The sequence below is a fragment of the Triturus cristatus genome, chromosome 7 (assembly GCF_964204655.1).
Source record: "Triturus cristatus chromosome 7, aTriCri1.1, whole genome shotgun sequence".
Taxonomy (NCBI): Eukaryota; Metazoa; Chordata; class Amphibia; order Caudata; family Salamandridae; genus Triturus; species Triturus cristatus.
Window position 1 is genome coordinate 409,132,294 of NC_140590.1, and position 24,384 is coordinate 409,156,677.

The window sequence follows — 24,384 nt, forward strand, 5'->3', positions numbered from 1 at the left end:
GAAATCACACGCACTTTACACTTAACAGCAGTGCTAAAGTGCCCAGAGTCCTAAAACCACCAACACTATGTCAGAAAAAAGGCTAGGAGGCAGGCAACAAGTTCAGGGATGACCCTGCAAAAAGAGACAAATCCAACAACAAGATAAGGTTCACAGGTTACATGCAGATATCACACATGCACACATAGAATACACACATTTAGATTGCTGATTGCAGCTAATATTATGTACCAATGCATGTTTGAAAGGAACATCATTTCATTCAACCATAACTTTTGCATGATGCTTTCACTGAAGATAAACTTACCTATAAGCAGTGGTGCTGGAACAACTTTTAGAGTGGGGGTTCTGCCATTAATGTTATATCACTGAAGCCTTAGGGATAATGAAAAATTTGAGTGTCACACAAAAAATCGAGGGGCATATTCACAAGGAGCCATCGCCGAGTTAACGGCACTATATCGCAGCCAAAGTTGCGATACATTTATTGCCCCAATCACAAGCTGGGGTTAACAGCCCACAGCATCAGTTTACCCGCAATAGGAGCCTCAAAAAACATCGCCACAGACGACCCCCGCAACTATCGCTAATTAGATGCAGAGTAGGCGTTACCATGCGAAAAGCCGCAACAACACCACACCTCAACATTCTCAATAACCAGCCAGATCGGCAATAAGAACACAAAACAGGCGATAAGGCGAGTTAGCAGTAGGAAACTAACACCTGCTCTGACTTGGTGCATAGTCGAACGGCAGCCTGCACCACAAAAGGGAGCCCAGCCCAGAGCTACATCGGAAGGGCAACAGATGCCATGGAGCCACTGATCATGTGGCCCGGACACCTAAGAGGGCCACAACCCCCACCACCACCACCCCAGGCCCCCAACCCCCACCCGGAATTCCCCCGGACCACCACAGAGGCAGTGCAGACAAAGACAGCGGACCCCCAGGAAACGCACCAGCCTCACAGACCCAATACCTGACAATGTAATTGTCAACTACAGGCTCAAAAGGACAACCATCCTACGCATCCTGACCATCATCGCCCAACAGGCTGACGGCACCAACACAGCGGACAACCAACATCCCACCCCACAAAAAGCTGCTGGCTGTGCTGCACCTGTTGGCCCCTGGTACCTCCAACCAACACCCACCAGAGTCAGAGGAGTCTCACATCCAAGTCACTCACACCTGTCCTTAACATCACCATCACCCTGGTACCCCAGTCCCTATATGTCCAACACAATATCACCCTGGTACCCCAGTCCCTATATGTCCAACACAATGCCCAGGATCCGCTGGAGATCAAGCAAGGACCATATGCCATAGCTGGATGCACGCACATGTTGGGGGCAATCCACAACACACATGTCCTACCTGTGCCCCCTGGTGACACAGCACACAATCACCGCAACAGAAAGCACACGTCTCACATCAATGTGCAGGCAACATCCGAACACCGTGGAACCTCCACCAATGTCGCCTCCAAATACCCAGCCAGTGTGCATGAGTCCTTCATCCTCCGACAGTCCATCATCAACCAGCGTTCCCCCGGATGGCACCAAGGGAAATGCACAGCCCCTTGGCAAGTTCCAAACGAACACCCCACTCACCCAACTCCACAACCATGCAACTCACAACTCTGGCAATGCACACATCACAAAATCACATACAACATGCACAACAACATGCCCACACTTACCAGACACGACAGAACAACTTACTATGGTAACCTGGGCAAGCCGTGAACATGAGCAATCAACAGCATGGCACCGCAGCCACACAATAGGTGAATGTGGGTAGAGGTGGCAACCAGGCATGTGTGAAGGATGCAAGAGAACCATGATTGGGAAAGTACACAATGCCAAGAGTTGCAGAGATGTGCCGGACAGACCGCAGTATGCAGAACACACCCATATCCATGGCGACGTACACCTCTGGTGTATGGAGTGTAGTGGACAGTGGACGCAATCATGTCACCCCAGCCAGTGGGGGAGTTTTTGCCCATGACGTCCCCCCCATAAGCGTGAGCGGAATGGGATGGCTCGCCGTACGCCAGCCCATCGTAGGGGTGTGAATAAAAAGCACGTAGCCCTGGGCATGGTCCTCCTTCGGAAAGCCCAACGTCTCTGCCAGGGCGGCGCATCTAACCCCGCCACGAGGCTGACACCGCCCTCGTGAGCGCAGTTGCCTGCGATCCTGTGCGTCTGCTGGACCCTGGCCCGCTGCGCCCCGAACCCGTCTAGCCCGCCCCTGCGCAGCCAGGCCACACTGATCACCTGCCGACACCGGCATGTGTCAAGGAGGGCCCACCACGTGCCAGCGCAGGCACCAAACCCGAGGCCCGTGACCTTGGCAGCATCCTCAGCCCATCACGGCCTCCACGACACAGGCCCGCTTTACTCCTTTCTCGTTGACATACTCTACTGCCGCTTCTGGCCTACACCACGGTCAAGTAGGTCACACATTTGGAACTGAGTCTTGATTACACAATGGCTGAGTACATATGTCCATTGCAGATCAGTGTACCCCCTTCGAGGTGGTGCCACCAACTCTGTGCATGGCATTCTTACGACACATGTCTGTTGTCCCCTGCTGACCACTGCCTTCGGCCTACACTATGGACAAGAAGGTCACACATTTAGAATTGAGTCTTGATCATACATTGTCCGTGTAAGCACAATAAGGAAGATTCTACTTCACTGTACTCCCTTCACTCAGGTGGCAGCAACCATGTGCATAGCGTCCCAATGACACGTGGCTGTGGGCCCTCGCGGACTACTGCTCCCGGCCTACGCTGCACTCGAGTAGGCCGCATAATTGTAGATGAACATCGATCATTCAAGGGCAGAGTAAGAATCATTGCACGTAAGGAGAGGTGTAAGAGGAAGACGTGGTTCAGGCAGGAGGAAAAAAAGGATCATCGTTACGGAGGTGATCAGACACTACCGACAACTGCCCTGGTGTCACTAACTCTGTGCATCGCAAGACAACGACACGTGGCTGTGGGCCATTGCTGACCGCTGCCCCCGGCCTACACTGAAGGCGAATGGGTCACACACAATTTTGAATTCAGCCTTGATTTAATTATGGCTGACTTGATGTCATTGTACAGGCCTAAATGCAGACTGCATCCCCTTTCAGCCCCAGTGTAAGGGTGGGCGCAGTGCTCCGCTCCGCCCGCGGAGTGTGCCTAGTGCTGCCTACTTCGCGCTTAGCAGAGTTGCCCGCCACCCGCCTCCCTCCCGCCCTCATTTTAAAATTACTTAGAACCTTAAAAATAAAGAAAATTACGTACCTGAGCTGCGGCGTCCCGGGGCTCCATCTTCCTGCTTCCTCGATGGCTTCTTTCTCACAAATGAGCATGCGCGGTCGCCCGCACATGCGCATTTCTCGAAATCGGGTGTCGTGACTCTTCAGCCACGAGGTCCAGGAGGTGCCGATGACAACCAGGAGCTGGATTCGAGCTGTCCCACAAAGTTTTTCGAGTGCTGCGGTGTCGGCGACCAGATTGGACCCAACCAGCCTTGGCAACAGCAAGTCACTGGAAATCAGAGAAAGGACTTCGGTGCAGACCAGCAAGGTCTGGGGGACTCACCCAGCAAGGGTAAGTCGGGGCACATCTGGAGCAACCAGGAAAGCCCAATTAGAAGAGGAGTTGTCTTTGTGGGGACCTACTAGCCAACAGGCTAGCGATCGCGAAGGAGCCTTAAGCGGTCGCACTTGAAACTGGCCCATGGGTCACTCGTGGAGTGCAGGCCAACAATCTTCGGTGCAGGAGGTGCTCAAGGCTGGGGCTACTCAGAGCCCAAAGCACAACTTGAAGGAGGACCAGGAAAATAGTGTTGCTGCAAAAGTTCACGGTGTCCAGGGGTCACGGTTCCACGTCACCCACGATAGCCACAGACCTCAGCTTTGTTGTGGACTCAGGGTAGCCTCGGGGAAGTCTGGAAATCCACCTCTGGTGATGCAAAGACTTCGGCATCCGGCAGGAGCTTCAGCGATGCAGACCGGTGAGTTGCTTCTTTGGTGCCTGTTGTGAGAAGTTGGCCTGGTATATGCTGGTCACTAGTTAAAGTGGCCACCTTGCACCAGTACAATTCGACTCTTATGGCAGATAGGTTTAAGAAAACCTTTTAAAGAAAGCTATCCTGGTGGTAGCTGTGAAGAGCAGCCTTCAGGCTAAGTCTTTAGAGGAATGTAAAGCAGCTTGTTTTACCTTATAATCTCTTGAATCACTAAATGAAAGGACACCACACAGGTATATATATAAAATATATATGTGTTTATTACTAGACACACTCTACTTATCTCTTTATGAGATTAGAAGTCAGGAACATATGCACAAATCAACGTTTCACAACAAGTTAAGCACAAATATGGCTGGGTCCTAGTGGCGTACCAGACCATACACTAAAAAAGAGGTTTAGGAATATCGACTTGAGAAGAGATAAGGCCTAGAGCCTTCAGAAGCACCGGGGCCTCACTAATGCACCCAAGGCAGGTAAGTAAATAACCCACGGGAGACGCATGCAGTATGAAAACACAGCCGCGGATCCCAATAGACTTCAATGGAGCAAGTCGCGGTTGGAATTTTAAAGTTTTAGAATACTTCGGGAGAGTCTACAAGCAAGTCACTTACAGGGTAAGTAGTTCTAGAGCCAACACACACAGGAGCACTGTAGTGCAGTAGTTACCTCACCCAGGGAAGCCGGGTGCATAGGTGTCTTTTGGTGTTGGGTCGCGGCGTCGTTTTCAATGGGAGCCAAAGAAGACTTGCTGCTTGTGAAAACAGGAGAAGTGTCCGGTGTAATCCAAGGCTGGATTCAGAAGAAAGAAGACCTGAAAGCAGAGGGGACAGTGTTCAAAGTCACTTGGCAGTGACCCGGGGCATGGAAGCTGGATGCCCACAGTCGTCAGGTGATTTCAGGCGATCACGGGTGTCTTGACTCGTCAGCCACGAGGTCCAGGAGGTGTCGATGACAACCAGGAGCTGGATTTGGTGTGACTCACAAAGTCTGCAGCTTACTGCTGTGTCGGCAACCAGATTGGAGCCAACAAGCCTTGGCAACAGCAAGTCTCATGGAAAGTGTAAAAAGTCAGCGGTGCAGACCAGCAAGGTCTGAAAGACTCACCCAGCAAAGGTAAGTCAGGGCAGGTATGGAGCAACTAGGGGAGCCCTTTGGTTCTGTAGAAAAGTCTTCTGGGGACCCACAAGCCAGCCGGCAAGGGATCGCAAAGACGCCTCAGGAGGATTCACTCACCAGGAGCCCACGGTCACTTGGGATGAGGTAGGTCTCTGATCTTCAAAGGAAATCCTGCTGGAGGTCTGGACCACAAGTGGTCCAATGCACAAGTTCATAGAATGCTGTGAAGGGGTTGCACTCGAAGATAGTGCCTGATACCCAGGTATTGCAGTTCCTCGTCACTCGTGGAGTCCACTTGCCTCAGCTTCGCTGGGGACTCACGATGGCCTTGGTGAAGTCAGGAAATCCACTTCCAGGGCTGCAGGGACTTCGGACTCCGGCGGGAGCGGGAAAGTTTGCGACTGTTGATTAAAAGTTTTGGTGTGTGCCAAGCAGGGAAGTCACTCCTTGACTCCAAGGGACATTCTTCAGTCTTCCAGAGGTAGTGGGACATCGAAGGTCCAGGATTCTTCTTCAGAGCGTCATCCAGGGATATCTAGTTTGCAATGGCAAGGGTTCTTAACTTATACTAAAAGGAAGGGAGGGACTAGCTCTATGACCCCTCCTATGGGAGGGTCAGGGGAGTGGGTGGCTACACCCACTTCCCTTTGTCCAGTTTCACGCCAGAGCAGGGGCAGGGAGCCCCTGAACCGGTTTGAGCTGGCATATGTACAGAGGAGCATACTGCTCCCCCAGTGCAGGACTTCAAAGCACTCTAGGAGTGCACCCACCCAGCCCCATTACTCTAAACCCTGTCTGGGAGGTGGTTACACCTCCCTGTGACAGGATGCCTATTGTTGGGCCTCCTCCACTGCGAGTTTCGGTCAGCAGCAGGAGGGTAGCCCAGTGTCTGTGACTGGTGGCATCCATTTTGTGATGCCAGGGCTCTTTAGGATTCTACCATGTTTCCACAGTGGGTACATGTCTATCACTCTAGAAGGGTGAGATCATACTCCCACACCAGTTACAGGTGTGGGGGTATGATTCCAAAGCGTTTGACACCAAATACAACATGTTTTGATGCAGCCATCCCAGAGTTAGCATTTACCGCGAGATTATAATGCACTTTAGAGTATATGTTTTAACCGCATCCAAAAACAGCCACAGAGAATGGACTCTGAGAGCTGCAAAGGGGCCCTGCTCAGGCAGAGGCACCCCCCACATGGACACCAATCACCCTGCCCTCAGGATTGATAGGGCCTGCCTTAGGGGTGACTGATAGGTTTATATGTGTGTGTAAGGAGAGATATAGGGAACCTATATCTCAGTGAGGCGTGCTAACACTACCTCACCCAGGCTGCAGTGGCAGTCCTGTGGTGTCAGATTTAGTCTGCTTCCCAGGGGTGGCATAATAAATGCTTCAGCCCCTGGTAGGCCTGTGAAGTACCTATGCCCTTGGTACCTAAGGTACCATATACTAGGGGCTCATAAGGTACCACAGTATCCAATCACTAGTGCATCTAATATGCACTCCAAGTTTGTTTAGAGAGAACAGAGAGGCTGGGGCCCTGATTAGCAGGGTCCCAGCCAGACTATAGCCATAAACCAGTGTAAACATCAGAAAAAAGTGGGGGCAACATAAGTACAGATCCTACTATCCTACACCTGCCAAGCAGGGGAGTCACTCCGTGACCCCAAGGGAGATTTCTTCAGTCTTCTAGTTTTAGTAGAACATCGAAGGTCCAGGATACATGTTGCAGAGTTTCGTCCAGGGTAATTTAAAGTCGCAAGGACTGAGTTCCCATACTTATACTAAGTTTGGGGGTTGGACATACTCTAGGGACCCACCTATGGGAGGGTTTGGAAAGAGGGGTGGTTACACCCATTTCCTTTGTCCAGTTTCACGCCAGAGCAGGGGCAGGTAGCCCCTGCAACCGGTTTGAACTGGACTATGCACAGGGACACCAAGTGTGCCCCCAGTGCAGGACTTCAAAGCACCAGAGAGTGCTCCCGCCCAGCCCCAATACACATCTGCCTGTCTGGGGAGTTGGTTACACCTCCCTGGGACAGGAAACCTATTGTCCAGAGCTCCCATTCTGAAGTTTCGGTCAGCAGCAGGAGGCCAGACCCGTGTCTGTGGCAGAGGCATTCATTTTGTGATGCCAGGGCTGTAGAAAGTCCTACCAGGTTAGACCAGTGTGAACATGTTTCTCCCTCTAGAAGGGTGGAATGCTACCCCCGCTGCCAGAACTGGCGGGGGGGTAGTATTCCAAGACATTTGACACCAAACACGACATGTTTCCGTGCAGCCATCCCAAAGTTAGCATTTACCGCAAGGTTATAATGCACTTAAGAGTATATGGTCAGGCTGCACCACAAACAGCATCAGAGGAGGTACTCCGAACCCTGCAGAGGGGCTCCGTTCATGCAGGGGCACCCTCTCACAAAAAACCAAGCACTCTGCCTTCAGGATTGTTAAGGCCTGCCGTAGGAGTGACTCATAGGTTTTATATGTGTGTGCAATGGTAGTGATATAGGTAGCCTATACCACTGTAAGGGGTGCAAGCACACCCTTACCCAGGCTGCAGTAGCAGACCTGTGTTGTCATTTTGGAGTGCTTCCCAGGGGTGGCATAATACATGCTTCAGCCCCTGGTAGGCCTCTGAGGTACCTATGCCCTAGGTACCTAGTATACCATATACTAGGGTCTTATAAGGCACTCCAGAATCCAATTAGGTGTGTACCTAATGTACATGGAAACCATTTTAGAGAGGAAGCAGCTAGGCTGGGGTCCTGATTAGCAGGGCCACCGCCAGACTAAGGTCGAAAAACAGTGAAACACCAGCAAAAAGAGGGGGTACCCATGTGAAGCAGATCCTACTCTCCAACACAACCCCCCCCCCAAACGCTGGGACATTAAAATAACCTTGACCAGTTGAGTCTTCATGTTCTAAGTGGAAATACCTAGAGAGTCCATCTGCATTGGCATGGTTACTCCCAGGTCTATGTTCCACTGTAAAGTCCATCCCCAGTAGGGAAATGGACCACCTAAGTAGTTTGGGGTTTTCACCCTTCATTTGTTTTAGCCATAAGAGGGGCTTATGGTCTGTCTTAACAAGGAAGTGAGTACCAAACAAGTATGGCCTCAACTTCTTCAGAGCCCAAACCACAGCAAAGGCCTCCCTCTCAATGGCTGACCAACGTTTCTCTCTAGGGGTCAGCCTTCTGCTTATAAAAGCTACTGGCTGATCCTGACCTTCATCATTCACTTGTGAAAGTACAGCTCCTACCCCCAATTCAGATGCATCTGTTTGGACAATGAACTTCTTGGAGTAGTCAGGACTCTGCAGAATGCGTGCAGTGCACATGGCCTGCTTCAGGTCATCAAATGCCTTTTGACAGCTAGCTGTCCACTGAACCTTTTTGGGCATCTTTTTGGAAGTTAAGTCATTCAGGGGTGTCCCTATTGATGCATACCCTTTGACAAATCTCCTATAGTACCCAGTCAGGCCTAAGAGGGCTCTCACCTGAGTCTGGGTAGTTGGAGCAATCCATTCCATTATGGTCTGGATTTTGCTCTGCAATGGTTGAACCTGTCCTGCATCTACAAGGTGGCCCAGGTACACAACCTGACTCTGCCCTATCTGGCATTTAGTAGCCTCGATAGTTAGGCCTGCCTTTTGCAGGGCCTCCAAAACATTCCTCAGGTGGACCAGGTGATCCTCCCTGGTGGAGATAAAGACAGCAATATCATCTAGATATGCTGCACTAAAGTCTTCCAGGCCTGTAAGGACTTGATTCACCAACCTTTGGAAAGTGGTAGGTGCATTCTTCAAACCAAAGGGCATTACCACAAACTGATAGTGCCAAATAGGGGTAGAAAATGCTGTCTTTGGCTTTGCATCATCAGCTAGTCAGATCTGCCAGTAGCCAGCTGTCAGGTCAAATGTGCTTAGAAACTTGGCTGAGGCCAAAGTATCTATTAGCTCATCTGCCCTGGGGATGGGATGGGCATCAGTCCTAGTGACTACATTAAGACCCCTGTAGTCTACACAAAACCTCATTTCTCTCTTGCCATCTGTGGTGTGAGGTTTAGGTACCAGGACTACTGGACTAGCCCAAGGGCTAACTGAGGGTTCAATCACACCCGAATCCAACATCTTTTGGACCTCTGTCCTTATACAGTCCCTGACATGGTCAGGTTGCCTGTAGATCTTATTCTTCACAGGCAGACCGTCCCCAGTGTCCACTTCATGAGTGCACCAGTTGGTCTGACTTGGAGTCAGAGAAAACATATGTCTGAACTGGCTGAGAAGGTTTATGCAGTCAGTTTGCTGCTGGGCAGTGAGGCTGCCTGCCAAGGCTACACCATCAACTGACCCATCATCAGGGTTCTGAGAAAGCAGGTCAGGGTGTGGGTCACTCTCTTCCTCCTGTCCTTCATCAGTAGCCATGAGCAAGCCCATGTCTGCCCTGTCAACATATGGTTTAAGTCTGTTGACATGAAGTACCCTGTGGGGACTCCTAGGGGTTCCAAGGTCTACCAAGTAGGTAACCTCCCCTTTCTGTTCAACTATTGTATGGGGGCCACTCCATTTGTCCTGGAGGGCTGCTGGGGCCACAGGCTCCAACACCCACACTTTCTGTCCTGGCTGGTAAACAGTCAGTACAGCCTTTTGGTCATGCCAGGCTTTTTGCAGTTCCTGGCTAGCCTCAAGGTTTTTGTTGGCCTTTTTCATGTACTCAGCCATCCTGGAGCGGAGACCAAGTACATAGTCCACTATGTCTTGCTTTGAGGGCTTGAGAGGTAACTCCCATCCTTCCTTCACCTAACACAATGGACCCCTGACAGGCTGACCAAGCAAAATTTCAAAAGGGCTGTAGCCAACCCCCTTTTGAGGCACCTCCCTGTATTCAAATAAAAGGCAGGGCAACAGTAGGTCCCACTTTCGCCTAAGCTTCTCTGGGAGTCCTTTAATCATGCCCTTCAAGGTTTTGTTGAATCTTTCAAATAAACCATTGCATTGTGGGTGATAGGGTGTGGTGAACTTGTAGTTCACTCCACACTCCTTCCACATAGCAGTCAAGTAACTAGACATGAAGTTTGCACCCCTGTCAGATACTACCTCCTTAGGAAAGCCTACTCTTGAGAATACACTCAGGAGAGTTCTTGCCACTACAGGTGCTGTAGTGGTCCTTAGGGGAATTGCTTCTGGGTACCTGGTGCGATGATCCACTACCACCAGTATAAATCTGTGCCCAGATGCTGTTTGGGGATCCATGGGACCAACAATGTCTATCCCTACCCTTTCAAAGGGCACCCCCACCACAGGTAGTGGTATCAGGGGGGCCTTTGTAGTGCCACCTGCTTTGCCACTGGCTTGGCAGGTCACACAGGAGCAACAAAACTCCTTAGTGTCTTCAGACATGTGGGGCCAGTGAAAGTGAGGGACAATTCTGTCCCAAGTCTTGTTCTGGCCCAGGTGTCCTGCTAGGGGAATATCATGGGCTAGTGTAAATAGGAAGCCCCTAAACTTCAGAGGTACAACCGACCTCCTGGATGCACCAGGCTTGGGGTCTCTGCTCTCTGAGTAAAGGAGTCCATCATCCCAATAAACTTTATGGGTGCCACTAGCATTCCCAGCGGCCTCATCAGCAGCTTTCTTTCTGAGGGGTTCAAGAGAGGGGCAGGTTTTCTGCTTCTGGCTCAGATCAGACCTGGAAGGGCCCCCTGTCCCCAAGAAGTCAACCTGGTCAGTTTCAAGCTCCTCTGGGACAGTTCCTTCTTCAGGCTCAAGATCATCTCCCTGAGGAGACTGATCAGTATTCTGAGTCAGGTGGGAAGGCTCTGCCTTAACCCTACTGCTCCTCCTATTGTGAGGTACCTGGTCCATTATTCCAGAATCCAGGGACTGTCCAGCTTTAGACATTTTGGTCTGTGACCTAGTCACAGCAAACACATGAGCAGGGATCCCTAACATTTCTGTATGTGTCCTGAGCTCCACTTCAGCCCAAGCTGAAGTCTCTAGATCATTGCCAAGCAAGCACTGTACTGGTAGGTCTGCACTTACCACAACCTTCTTATGGCTAGTTACCCCTCCCCAGGAGAAGTTAACAACTGCCAGAGAATGGTCTGTTCTGACATTGCTAGCATTGGTCACTTGGTACGTGTCACCAAGTGTAATCTGCCCAGGATCCACAAGATCTTTTGTCACCATTGTGACACTTGCTCCTATGTCCCTGAATGCCCAAGCCTCTACTCCATTTATCAAAGGCTGTTGTCTGTATTTGCCCAGGTTACTGGGACTCACAAAGGGGGACATATCCATGCCCCCATCACAGACAAGCACAGCCTGAGTTGGAACTCTGACTAGGCCAGAGTTCATCTCAGAACCCAGGGTCAACCCTACTACACCCTTATTCTGGACATTGCCACCACCTATTGTAGCTGTACTAGGGGGAACAGTTGCCTTAGGGGCAATGGTGGCTGGAGTAGATTCTTTGGACTTTGTGCAGTCACTGGTCCAGTGAGTTATCTGTTTACAGATTTTGCACCAAGGTTTCTTTTGGCCTTTTCCCTTGTTTGACTGTGACTCCACATTAGAAGAAGATTTTTGGGGCCCTTGAGAAGACTTCTGGTCTTTACCCTTGTCCCCACCCTTGTCAGAGTTCTTAGAATCCTGCTTCTTTGGGTCACCACCTTGGTTCTGTACCTTCTGCCTCACCCTGGTTCTGGCCCATTTGTCTGCCTTCTTTCCCAATTCTTGGGGAGAGGTCAGATCAGAGTCTACCTGATTTTGACAGTTATTAAGAATCTGCTCCCTCATTATCAGATTGTACAATCCTATGAAGTCACACACTTTACTGCCCAGTAATCAGCCTTCCAGAGCCTTAGCAGCACAGTCAACAAAGTCAACCCAGTCTTGATTTTGTGCTTTTTGGGTATCTCTGAACTTTAACCTGTATTGCTCAGTGGTTAGGCCAAACCCATCTATTAGTGCACTTTTCAACACCTGGTAATCATCAGCATCCTCTTCTCTTACATTGAGGAGCTTATCTCTACCTTTGTCTGCAAATGAGAGCCATAAGATTGCTGCCCACTGACCTGTAGGGACCTTCTGTACTTTACAGGCCCTCTCCAAGGCAGTTATCCGTTTGTGGATGGCATCCCCACTCTGGTAGGGAGGGACAATCTTACTTCTGTTTCTATGGTCATAAGACCTCTCCCTATCTCTAGGGACCACCAAGGGACTCTAGTCCCTCCTTTTTACTAGGTCTGTAGAGCTCTCTGGCTGCCCTATCTAGGGCCATCTGCTACTTTCTGAGGTTGAATTTATCTTGCTCATACTTCAGCAGTCTCTCTCACCTCTCCTGGGAGGATTCCCTCCCTCTGTGAGAAGAGACAGAGGTCCCTATAGAGGAGTTAGACTGGACAGATCCCCTTGAGAGAGACCTATCCCTTCTAGCCCTACTTTCAACTCTTCCTGGAGGAACAAAGAGGGGAACATTGTTGTCATCCTCCTCATCCTCATCCAGGGGAGCTGGGTTCACCAGATCCTGATCATTGTCATCAGTCTGGTCAGCATTAGAGTTAGGGTCAGGGGAGTTTCCACCCCTAGGCCCACCCTCAGCTGCTGCCCCACCCACTCTGCCTACCCCACCAGAACCACTAGGTCCTGGGAGATCATCCAGCTTGAGTATCTTAATGAGATGCTGGGTGGTTGGGCTTTTGCCTGTCTTCAGCTTCCTAATGGAACATATGGCCCTAAGGTGTGCAAAGGAGAGATCCTCATATCTATAGGGGAGAAGCTAACTGGCTTCTGGCAGGGACCCACTGGTTCCTGGCTGATTAGACATTACTAATGTGGTGTGGTGTATTGCACTACCTACACTGGTGTGGCCTACTAAACTCTCATGAGTTGTAGAATGGGTGTGCTATCCCTTAACACACAACTCTAAGTTCAGTAGAACTTGCTGTATACTAAACTTGATATTATATGTACCTAAGGTACCTTTAGTGGTTTTCAGTTGATCAATTCAATTGAGATTATCTGGTAAAACAATAGCAAGCTGGAATCCCACATGCTGCACACCAATGTGAGAAGTTTGCCTGATATATGCTGCCCACTAATTATAGTGAGTTGTATATCAATGGGGTAACCCGATTGACCACTGGACTCGGGTAAATAGTGGTACAGAAGGGAGTAATCAAAGTGGAGAAAATTTGCAATTTATCAGAACACACATATGTAGTAATTAGACATGAGTTAAGACAACACCAAACAATTAAATGCGATGAATCACTGTTATTTAATCAATTAGGCTACGGTTGTCACAAGGATCAAAGGTTCAAAAAGACAGACTGAATTGCACAATCAAAATTCTTGATCAAGACAGGTGCATACAAGGTGATAAGTGAGGAGTTGGGGGTCATTGCAGGTGAGGTGCAAGGGAAAGGTAGTGCATCTATGTACATCCACATAAAATTCATGAAACCTATCCGGCCAGGTTTCTGGCAAATACATTAAATGTAACAACATAAACAGCAGATGCAGTTATAGTATCACTGTGGGGACCAGCAAACTGTGAGTCTTGGAAGTGGGGTCTTCTTAATAGTAGCACCGGCATCAGCAGTAGAACTTCATGCTGGGAGATGAGAGAATGGGCCTGTGGTGCTCCATGGAGAATTACCATATGTAGACAGTAACTAGGGTAGGCTGATTAGTAGCGCGGCACAGAAGGTTCAGAAGTAACCTGTGGCTCAAGGGAAGCGTCGAGACATCTGACAGCTAACGAACGTTCTACTGCTGACGCCGGTGCTACTCTTTTACCCTCTGGTCCTGAAGAAGACCCCACTTCCAAGACTCACAGTTTGCTGGTCCCCATAGGGGTCGAAACGTCGACATTTCTTTTCCTTTTATCTCAAACCTGGATGACAGTGATACTATAACTGCATCTACTGTTTATGTTGTTACATTTAATGTTTTTGCCAGAAACCTGGCCGGATAGGTTTCATGAATTTTATGTGGATGTATAGAGATGCACTACCTTTCACTTGCACCTCACCTGCACTGACCCCTAACTCCTCACTTATCACCTTGCATGCACCTGTCTTGATCAAGAATTTTGATTGTGCAATTCAGTCTGTCTTTTTGAACCTTTGATCCTTGTGACAACCGTAGCCTAATTGATTAAATAACATTGATTCATCGCATTTAATTGTTTGGTGTTGTCTTAACTCATGTCTAATCACTACATATGTGTGTTCTGATAAATTGCAAAATTTCTCCACTGTGACTACTCCCTTCTGTACCACTAATTATAGTGGGCACCTTGTATCAGCCCAAACAACCCTTTATGGTGAATAGGTTAAAGACAATCTTTATTGAAAGCTATCCTTGGGGATAGCTATGGAGAGCAGCCTTCAGGCTAAGTCTTGAAGGAATGTAAAGCAGCTTGTTTTACTAGTCTATAATCTCTTGAATGATCAAATGAAAGGACAACCACACCAGATATATATTTAAAATATATGTTTTAAGATAAAACACACCCCTCTAGTCTCTTTATGAGACTGGAGTTCGAAGTACTTGTTATGTTATGTTATGTTATATCTGACTTATATAGCGGACGTACACCGGATTGGTTTCTTGGCGCTGCTTGGGTAGGTGATGGGTAGTGAGATGAATCAAGTGATTACTCGAACACCTGTTTAAAGAGCTATGTTTTTTGCAGTTTGCGGAAGGTCGTGAGATCTGTCCAGGATTTGATCTCTAGGGGCATAGAGTTCCAGTACCTAGGACCCAATGTGGTGAACCTGGAGCCGCCAAATCGTTTCTGTTTAAAGGAGGGTGTTGCCAGGAGGTGCATGTGGGTGGATCTCAGGTTCCGGTTTGGGATATATCTGTTAATCAGGCTGTTGATACATTTGGGGGTTTTGCCGTTCAGAGATTTAAAGATTTACAAGTTAGCAATCAACAGTAATAGCACAAATACACGTTTGGGCCCCAGGGGCGTACCAAACCATATACCAATAAAGTGGTTTAAGAACCACGACTGAACTAGACACAAGGCCTAGAGCCTGTAGAATCGCTGGGACCCCAAGGAACCACCCAAGGTAGTGACACAGGGGACCCACGGAGGATGTGTGCAGTGTGTAAACACAACCGCGGGTTCACGTTATCTTCTATAGGCAATGTTGCGGTTGGAAAATTAAAGATTACGGACACTTAGAATCGAATCAGGACCAAACCCTTTTGGACTTAGGAAGTTCTAGGGTTAGCACCCACGGGAGCACCGGAGTACTCGTGTTACCTCACCCAGGGAAGCCGGGTGCATAGGTGTCTTTTGGTATCGGGTTGCGTCGTTGATTTCAATGGAAGCTGTCGAAGAAGTGCTGCTGCCATGAAGAGAAGTGTCCGAAGAGATCCAAGCCTGGATCTAGGATGGAAGGAACCTGAAAGCAGAGGGGACAGAGTCTGGGTCACTTACAAGTGACTGAGGGCACGATAGACCAATGCCCACAGATGTCGGGTGCTTCAGGTGAGTTGACGGGTGTCTTGACTCTTCAGCCACGAGGTCCAGGAGGCACCGATGATGACCAGGAGCTGGATTCGAGCTGTCCCACAAAGTTTGTCAAGTGCTGCGGTGTCGGCGACCAGATTGGACCCAACAAGCCTTGGCAACGGTAAGTCACTGGAAATCAGAGAAAGGACTGCGGTGCAGACCAGCAAAGTCTGGGGGACTCACCCAGCAAAGGTAAGTTGGGGCACATCTGGAGCAACCCGTAAAGCCCAATTAGAAGAGGAGTTGCCTTTGTGGAGACCTACTAGCCAATGGACTAGCGATCGCAAAGGAGCCTCGAGCGGTCACCCTTGAAACTGGCCCACGGGTCACTCGTGGAGTGGAGGCAAATGATCTTCAGTGCAGGAGGTGCTCAAGGCTGGATCTACTTGAAGCTCAAAGCACAACTTTGAGGATGTCCAGGAAGATAGTGTTGCTGCAAAAGTTCATGGTGTCCAGGGGTCATGGTTCCACGTCACCCACGATAGCCACGGACCTCAGCTTTGCTGTGGACTCAGGGTAGCCTCGGGGAAGTCTGGAAATCCACCTCTGGTGATGCAAAGACTTTGGCGTCCGACAGGAGCTTCAGCGATGCAGACCGGTCAGTTGCTTCTTTGGTGCCTGCCAAGCAGGGGAGTCACTCCTTGACCCCAAGGGAGATTTCTTCAGTCTTCTAGTCAAAGTAGAACATCGAAGGTCCAGGATATATGTTGCAGAGTTTCGTCCATGGTAATCTAAAGTTGCAAGGACTGGGTTCCCATACTTATACTAAGTTTGGGGGTTGGACATACTCTAGGGACCCACATATGGGAGGGTTTGGAAAGAGGGGTGGTTACACCCATTTCCTTTGTCCATTTTCATGCCAGAGCAGGGGCAGGGAGCCCCTGCAACCGGTTTGAACTGGACTATGCACAGGGACACCAAGTGTGCCCCCAGTGCAGGACTTCAAAGCACCAGAGAGTTCTTCCGCCCAGCCCCAATACACATCTGCCTGTCTGGGGAGGTGGTTACACCTCCCTGGGACAGGAAACCTATTTTCCAGGCCTCCCCTGCCGGAGTTTCGGTCAACAGCAGGAGGCCAGACCCATGTCTGTGGCAGAGGCATCCATTTTGTGATGCCAGGGCTGTAGAAAGTCCTACCAGGTTAGACCAGTGTGAACATGTCTCTCTCTCTAGAAGGGTGGAATGCTACCCCCGCCGCCAGAACTGGCAAGGGGGTACTGTTCCAAAGCATTTGACACCAAACACGACATGTTTCCGTGCAGCCATCCCAAAGTTAACATTTACCGCAAGGTTATAATGCACTTAAGAGTATATGGTCAGGCTGCACCACAAACAGCATCAGAGGAGGTCCTCCGAACGCTGCAGAGGGGCTCTGTTCATGGAGGAGCACCCTCTCACATAAAAACCAAGCACTCTGCCTTCAGGATTGTTAAGGCCTGCCATAGGAGTGACTTTTTTTTATGTGTGTGCAATGGGAGTGATATAGGTAGCCTATACCACTATAAGGGGTGCAAGCACACCCTTACCCAGGCTGCAGTAGCAGACCTGTGGCGTCATTTTGGAGTGCTTCCCAGGGGTGGCATAATACATGCTTCAGCCCCTGGTAGGCCTCTGAGGTACCTATGCCCTAGGTACATAGTATACCATATACTAGGGGCTTATAAGGCACTCCAGAATCCAATTAGATATGTACCTAATGTACCCTTTTAGAGAGGAAGCAGTTATGCTGGGGTCCTGATATCAGGGCCACAGCCAGACTAAGGTCGAAAAACAGTGAAACACCAGCAAAAAGTGGGGGAACCCATGTGAAGCAGATCCTACTCTCCTACACTGTACATAGGCATCTCACAGTTCCCTGCTCTGTCCAATGTGATTGGCCTGTTTGTGCGCATGGGCGGACCCAGTTATGTCCCCTGTTCTGCAGTGTCGGTGTTGCACTTTGTGCCACATTGTCATGGAATGTGCTGTGATTGCTATGAGTGTGTGCTGCAGTGTGCCACGGGGATGGGGGACATGTCCCTTGGTATTTGTAGTTGTGCAGTGTGCTACACATCATTGCGAATGTGTGCCATTGTGCCCGTCTCGCCCCGTTCCCCCGGTCCCTTTTAGATCCTCACCCTGTTGTTGTTTTGTCAGGTCCTATCGAGCTGTGTCCGGAATCCCTCCTCCTTGCACGGTCTCCACACTGATGACTGGCCTCCATTTCCTCCAGCTCCTCCTGTGGCGCAGGACTCCCACCTCCTGTCACTGTTGCTGCCTTCCTGTTGGCAGCGGCTTTGTGCCGGGTTTAGGTTTCCACATCGTGCCAACGCCTCTTGGCCTCCTCCATTGGCCACGTCGACACTCCGTCTGCATTCTGGATAGTCTGATAGTGGGTCAGTTACTGTTAATGTACTGTCACCTCCGTGATGCTGGTCTTGTTTTCCTGCGGTCTGCACCCCGTCTTCCTCTCCCTCTTCTCCTTGGCCTTCCACAAGCCTGTTGTTCCTTGCTGGTGGTCAGTGGGGCTTGTGGGGTTCGCATTGGCCTCTGCACTGGGTCCGGGTGCATCCATGTTGCTACGCACTTTGGATTCTTTCTGGTGTGTTGTTTTTGTTGCTTTTATGGTGCATTTTCCCACCAGATGCCTGGGATTTGCTGGGCTGCCGCTGGTTTTCGTGGATTTTTGTATCGCGATTGGCCTTATTGCAGCTTTTTTGGCATTCGTGTTTTGCATTTTTATGGCGTGGCGTTGATTTTTGCGCAGCCATTTGACGTGTTATCTGGTGACTATCGCATGTTACCGCCGCGTTGTGAATACTTGGTTGACGCGGCTGAATTTTCCCGTGATAGGCTGCGATGTTGAGAGTTGCGTTACGCTACTCTTACAGGCAGCACATTGTCTGTTGAAATGACCACTAAATCTGCATAGACGTGCACTTTTACTGGTAAAACTATATAGTGCACAATGATAATGCCTGTAAGTTGAGTTTCATCAAATATTTATAATTTGCGCATCCTCAAGCGTCTTATTAAGTGTTGATCCTATTAAAATCTTTGTTTGCATCACTTCAGAATTTCAAAAAATGTGTTTAATTTGTTCTTTCTTAATTGCTGAAATATTTTGAAACGTGTTCAGTTCATTTACAGTTATTTAAATACTGTTGGGTGTTGGAAAAAAACCGGAACTAACATCCTACAGCCTTTTCTTTCACTTCCTGTATCCCAGCAAGATGGTCACCTAAGTCAACAAAATCCTCTCAATATTCAGTTAGAGAAATAAATTAAACACAATTTCCTAATAAGAAGCAATTAGTCAGAAAACCTAGCTTGACGTTTGACCTTTGTCTTTGAATGCCCAGCAACTGGGACAATATTCAAAGGCATCTTTACTCTTTTTTATCTTACTATTTTTGGGGCTGCTGCAGCACCCCCCTCCCCTGTCCCCGCACCCCTACTGCCAGCGCCTATAAATGGGAGAGATGCCTATTTAACTAGAAATTCCACGAAAAATATGGAAATATCACCAAATGTAAGTCATATAATGCATCCCGGAGGTTCCCAGATTTATGATGCGTTGTTCCTCTGTGCTTTCAGCTGCCTCGCTCAGTGTGCACTGAGAACTGCCCCCTTGGGCACAGAAGAGCTGCTCGTCATGGACAACCAGCCTGTTGCTTTGACTGCATCCCATGTCCGGTCGGTGAGATTTCAAATGAAACAGGTACTTTTATAACACAAAAAATGTAAGCTGACAAATACCATACAGTTCTTTAGCAGCCAGTGACCAGGCAAACAATATTCAGACCTTTGTCTGATTACAAAAATACAGAAGTGTGTTAAAAGGTTTCAAGTGTCTGCAATATCAGCATCTTTGGCCATACCAACAATATTTGGGCTGGTGACATCACATTATTTCAGCTCTTACCCAGGGGCATAGCTTAGTCAGTGAGATTCACGGGTGTGAATCTCAAATTTACCAACTAAAATAGTTGCAAAACACAACACAGACAGCGCGCACCCGACTCAGAGCCCAAGACCCAACTACCAATCCAAAAATAAATTTGTTTGGGGGGTCCCCTTCAAGCTAGGCCCCTTGTCTTACCTTTGTGAAGCTGATTATCGGCATGTCATAGCTCACATTCTGCTTCATGCCTTCTGGGCATTGGCTGAGGGGTTTGCTATTAGTATACTGAGTTTTCAATATCGACATGCAAACATATCGTGACCAGAATATGGACTGATACTATATTGTAAGTGTAAGTAATATGTATAGCTTTACCATACTTAACTACATATATGTGTACTATGACAAGTGCATGAATCTTCATGGTACTTAAAATCAATACTTACCAATGTAAACTTATTTTAATGATATCCAGGTCATCAATATTTTGGACCCCATATGTTTGCATGTTGATATTTTTTAACTTTATATTCTGACATACAAGTGGCTCATGGGGTCAGTGTATGTAAACGTCTTTCTCCATGGTAACCCTTTATTCATCTGCTGACCGGTGCTGACGGAAAACAATAATGTTCCACAGGGCAATAGCTAGTGATTGTAGATTACAAAAGTGGGTTTGAGCACATTAGATCTTATGGCAACTCGCACGCCTAAGCTATGTGCTGAGTCAAAGGGCCTTATGTAGGTGGCCTGGCATTTACCACTTCGTAAATACCGAATCATACCGATTCGGTATTTATGAAGTGGTAAATGCTATGTAGGTATTCATTCGGTAAAAATTACCGAATCGTAGAAATTCGGTAATTACCGAATCGGTATTTACCGATTCGGTAATGAGGCATACCTTCCCATTGATTGAATCAATGGGAAGGTATGCCTCATTACCGAATCGGTAAATACCGATTCGGTAATGGGGGGAGCACAATCAAGGGGGGCAGGGTGTCACATTGACACCCTGTTGCACCCCTGATTCCTGCATGTGTGCACATGTGGCACACATACATGCCCTAAGGGCATGTATGTCTGCCACATTGCACACTTCTAAGCGCTTGAAAATGCATTTACAGAGCCATTCTTCATTTACCACCAACTATTAGTTGGTGGTAAATACCGACTCCACACGACACCCACACACTCCCCCTACATATCATTACAGGATTCGGTATTTACCGAATCGGTAAAATTACCGATTCGGTAATTTTACTGATTCGGTAAATTACCGAATCCTGTAATGTGCCCCCTACATTGCAAAAGCCTAAATACCGGTCGGTAACGGTATAATTACCGAAAATCGGCCGTTACCGACCGGTATTGGGCTACCTACATGAGGCCCAAAGTGCGGAGAATCAGACAGTTACTTTTGAAGGCAAGAGCTACAGCCTTGATGTTAGCTAAATCTGAGCTCACACAATGTAAAAACAATCCAATACAAAAGGGTAAATAGGTTTCAGTGAGAAACCCATGCTATTTTAGCCCACATAATAAGGCTTTATTCAGGGAAACACATGTAGCATCCTGGAGCCAAACACTTAAATGGTGCATATCAAGGAAGCAATTTGTTAAAAGTAAAACGAAAATCCCAAAGCATGAAACACAACAAAAACACTCAAAAGAAACAATTGGATAAAATCATTCATTGTTATAGCAAATGCAAGAAGGTGAACTAGTGAAAATGACTTAATTCAGTATCGTTGGGACCTAGGCACCCGATGTAGCACACCTATGAATGTCCTCTCTTGCACTGAAGTTGGTGGTTAGTCGAGTTGAAAGTTTTCACCTTGAGGCTTAGGAACTTTTCTGGAAGTGGAAGATCTTCAATAGGACAAGCCTAGCAACTGTAATGGGAAAATGGCATGAATAAGTGGGATACACTGAGTAAGCAATAACACTGTAGTATTGAGAAAGCACAAAATATTCCAAGTGAAAAAAACTAAGATTCATCCTCAGAGGTCACACTAATTGTTGTCAGGTTTGACCCGTGTCTTCTAGTGTAATTTTTGTGTAACTTCTCTTAGCAAGAATATCTATAAAGATCCACTCCAAATTACAGTCCACCATTCCAAAATGGACTATTTTGCTTACAGGTCCACAAGAAATGTCCAGCTCCTGTTAGTCAAGTGGAATTCTTCCATACAGGCAAGAGCTTAAGCTTCAGGTCTTCTGCACCATCCATTTTCAGGACAGACATTGTACTGGAGCAAGCAGCCTTCTCTAACAGGTCCTGTTAGCATTGTGGGTCAGCCATAGACCAGTCATGAAACAAAATGCTGTAGTGGAACTTCAATGCATACCTGGATAAACTCCTCTCCACTATCCCATCAAGCAGGCATGAATTCTTCAGTACTGCAGCAAGCTGTGAATTGTCCTCTCCTAATCAGCTCCAGGCAGATTCTCTCCTTGGAGCATGTCTAGCACAGCGCTTTAAATGATAAACTAGTCAGTCAAAGGTGGTGAGGCATGAACTAATCCAAAGCAAACTCCTAGGCTTCCCCCTGCTAGATATGCGGCAGAGTGATCATTCTCCTTTCCTATGGATGTGGTATATGTCAGGAAAACTATCACAGAATTATGAGCACCTAAAAATCAAAATGATGAACAATTATCCCTACAGCTTCTCAACTTCATCAATTGCCCCCTTTCTAATTCATTAATCTCCAAATAAAATCTGATTCCCAAAGCCAACACTTGGTTTATGGGTCCTGTAGTTTCTGGCTCCACTGGATCAGAGGAAATACCTTCTGGGAATATGAAAGGAAAACTTTCATTCATAGATGTTCTGCTTGGACTTTCACACTTGGGTTCTCTATAATGCTTGATCATGGGTCTTCTGCCTGTATGCGCACACACAGTTTTCTTACTACAGTGATCATAGTAAAGAGAGCACAAGTGACAGTTCTTGTTCAGCAGTCTTCAAGTGCAAAGGGCAAACATCTGGGGCCGTATTACATAAAGTGCCCAACTTTATTGTGGCGTTCCCTCATTTGCATGGGGGCATGCCCCCCTTGCTTATGCTCCGTATTACAGACGTGGGCCAAGAGGCAAAGAAACCCTCAGGAGAGGCCCTCTGCAGAGGGTAAATGTGGTCCTATGGACCCCCCAGACATGCCCTTGCAGGCAGGTGCAGTCACTGACTACATCTGCCTGCAAGGGAACCTATATTCCCCTTTAAAAGTGAAGGTGTATTGCCACCTGCACAGTGAAACACAGAGCGGCTTCAAAGCAGCCACTCCACATTTCATGTGAATGCACTGCCCCCAGGGCAGCACAAGTTTGTGGCTGCCCTGGGGGCAGCGAATTTCCCAAAATGCGGCGCATTTTCCTTCATTTTGTGAGCCTGGCGCAATGAAGAAAAATGTGCTACATGTGTAATGCGGTCCCAGACGGCTAAGACAACAAGCATTGGCAAAGCCAATTGGTCTCGCCTAAATAAGATCTATTGTCTTTCCTAATGCTTTTGTCACCATGTTGCATGGCAGTGCAGGCTATGTGCAACATGGAGAAAAAACATTGACAAAGCCAATAGATCTCGTATTGGCGAGACCTATTGGCTTTGCCAGTGCTTGTTTTTATTTCTGTGGCTAAGAGCAGTGTAGTCCGTGGGCTGCTGTCTCCCTCTCTCTCTGCCCCTACTCCTATGCAGTATCTTGTGCCATTTTTAGCGATCCTTGGACTTAGACACAAATGCAGGCTATGGAACCTCAAGCCATTGCCAGAGGTCTCTGGGACTGACTTCATTTCCAAAGAATATAATATAATGATCTCAGCGAAACAAGTGAAAGTTCTTCCACAGACAGTTGACTCAGAAATACTCATTTGGCTGCTTAAAATGAAACCTGAAATTTTAAATCTTAATTTGTTTGTTTGTTAAAACCTGCATGAACGAACTTGTACCCACTAAATGAAAGAAGCAACAAATGGCTGAGAAGTCAAAACATCAATACTTATATTTCAGCAATGGAGAACCGTATCCACATTTTTTGCGTAAAGGGGAAAGCACAGAGCAGAGCCTAATGTACTAAGATTGGCTTGCTGCTGAAGACATCCCCTACGCTAGTGCAGAGACGGCTACTGTGTGTCATGCACACCCTCACATCCAGCTGCGGCCCGTGCAGGTAAGAGCGGTGGGCCGTATTGGGGGGATTTGACAGACGACCATAAAAGAAAATTCAATAAATAATTATTTTTCCCTCGTCGCCTGTCGAACTCCCCCCCACCCGGCCCCGCTGCCCCACTGCTTTGTGTTGCAATTCTTTAGTATAGAATATAAAGAATACACAGCATGGAGAGTCATCTTCCTGCACTCAGGTACAATAACCACATACAATAATAACATGGATGATATGTGCTTCTAATAAACAAGAAAAGGTAAAGGGTCGGGGGAGGGGTTGGGAAGGAGGAAGGGAAAGGGAAAAGGATACCTGCCTAAAAAAAGGGAGGGCGAACGCAAATGTGTGGTGTTTGAGCTGGGTGCCCCTAGGGTTATTGCTCATCTACATACTATCCCGGGCAGCATTAATATCCATGCAAAGGAGGTTGTGTGGTCTGAGTGTCTCAGCATCCCTCTGTGGGTGATAGGTTACCAGGTGGCCAGCGTCCGTGCCTCTGAGAACGGATCTGCTTGCCCATGATCGCCATTGGGGATGTCCTAGGTGGCACCTGTCTGCAGCCTAGGGGACGAGGGTGGGTGTATTCCTGGAGAACAAGCTTGTGTATAGCATAGCAAGAGAGTGGTGGTAGTGATTGGAAATTTGGA

The 24,384-nt window shown here is 48.2% G+C and overlaps 1 protein-coding gene across 1 annotated transcript in view; it reads left to right on the plus strand.

The window, feature by feature from the left end:
• Positions 1-24,384, plus strand: part of LOC146809807 (vomeronasal type-2 receptor 26-like) — a 135,249-nt gene that overhangs the window by 106,309 nt on the left and 4,556 nt on the right. Inside the window, exon 4 of the mRNA XM_085614901.1 lies at positions 19,265-19,388. Within this exon, the coding sequence (XP_085471027.1) occupies positions 19,265-19,388 (124 nt within the window). The remainder of the gene's footprint in view (positions 1-19,264; positions 19,389-24,384) is intronic.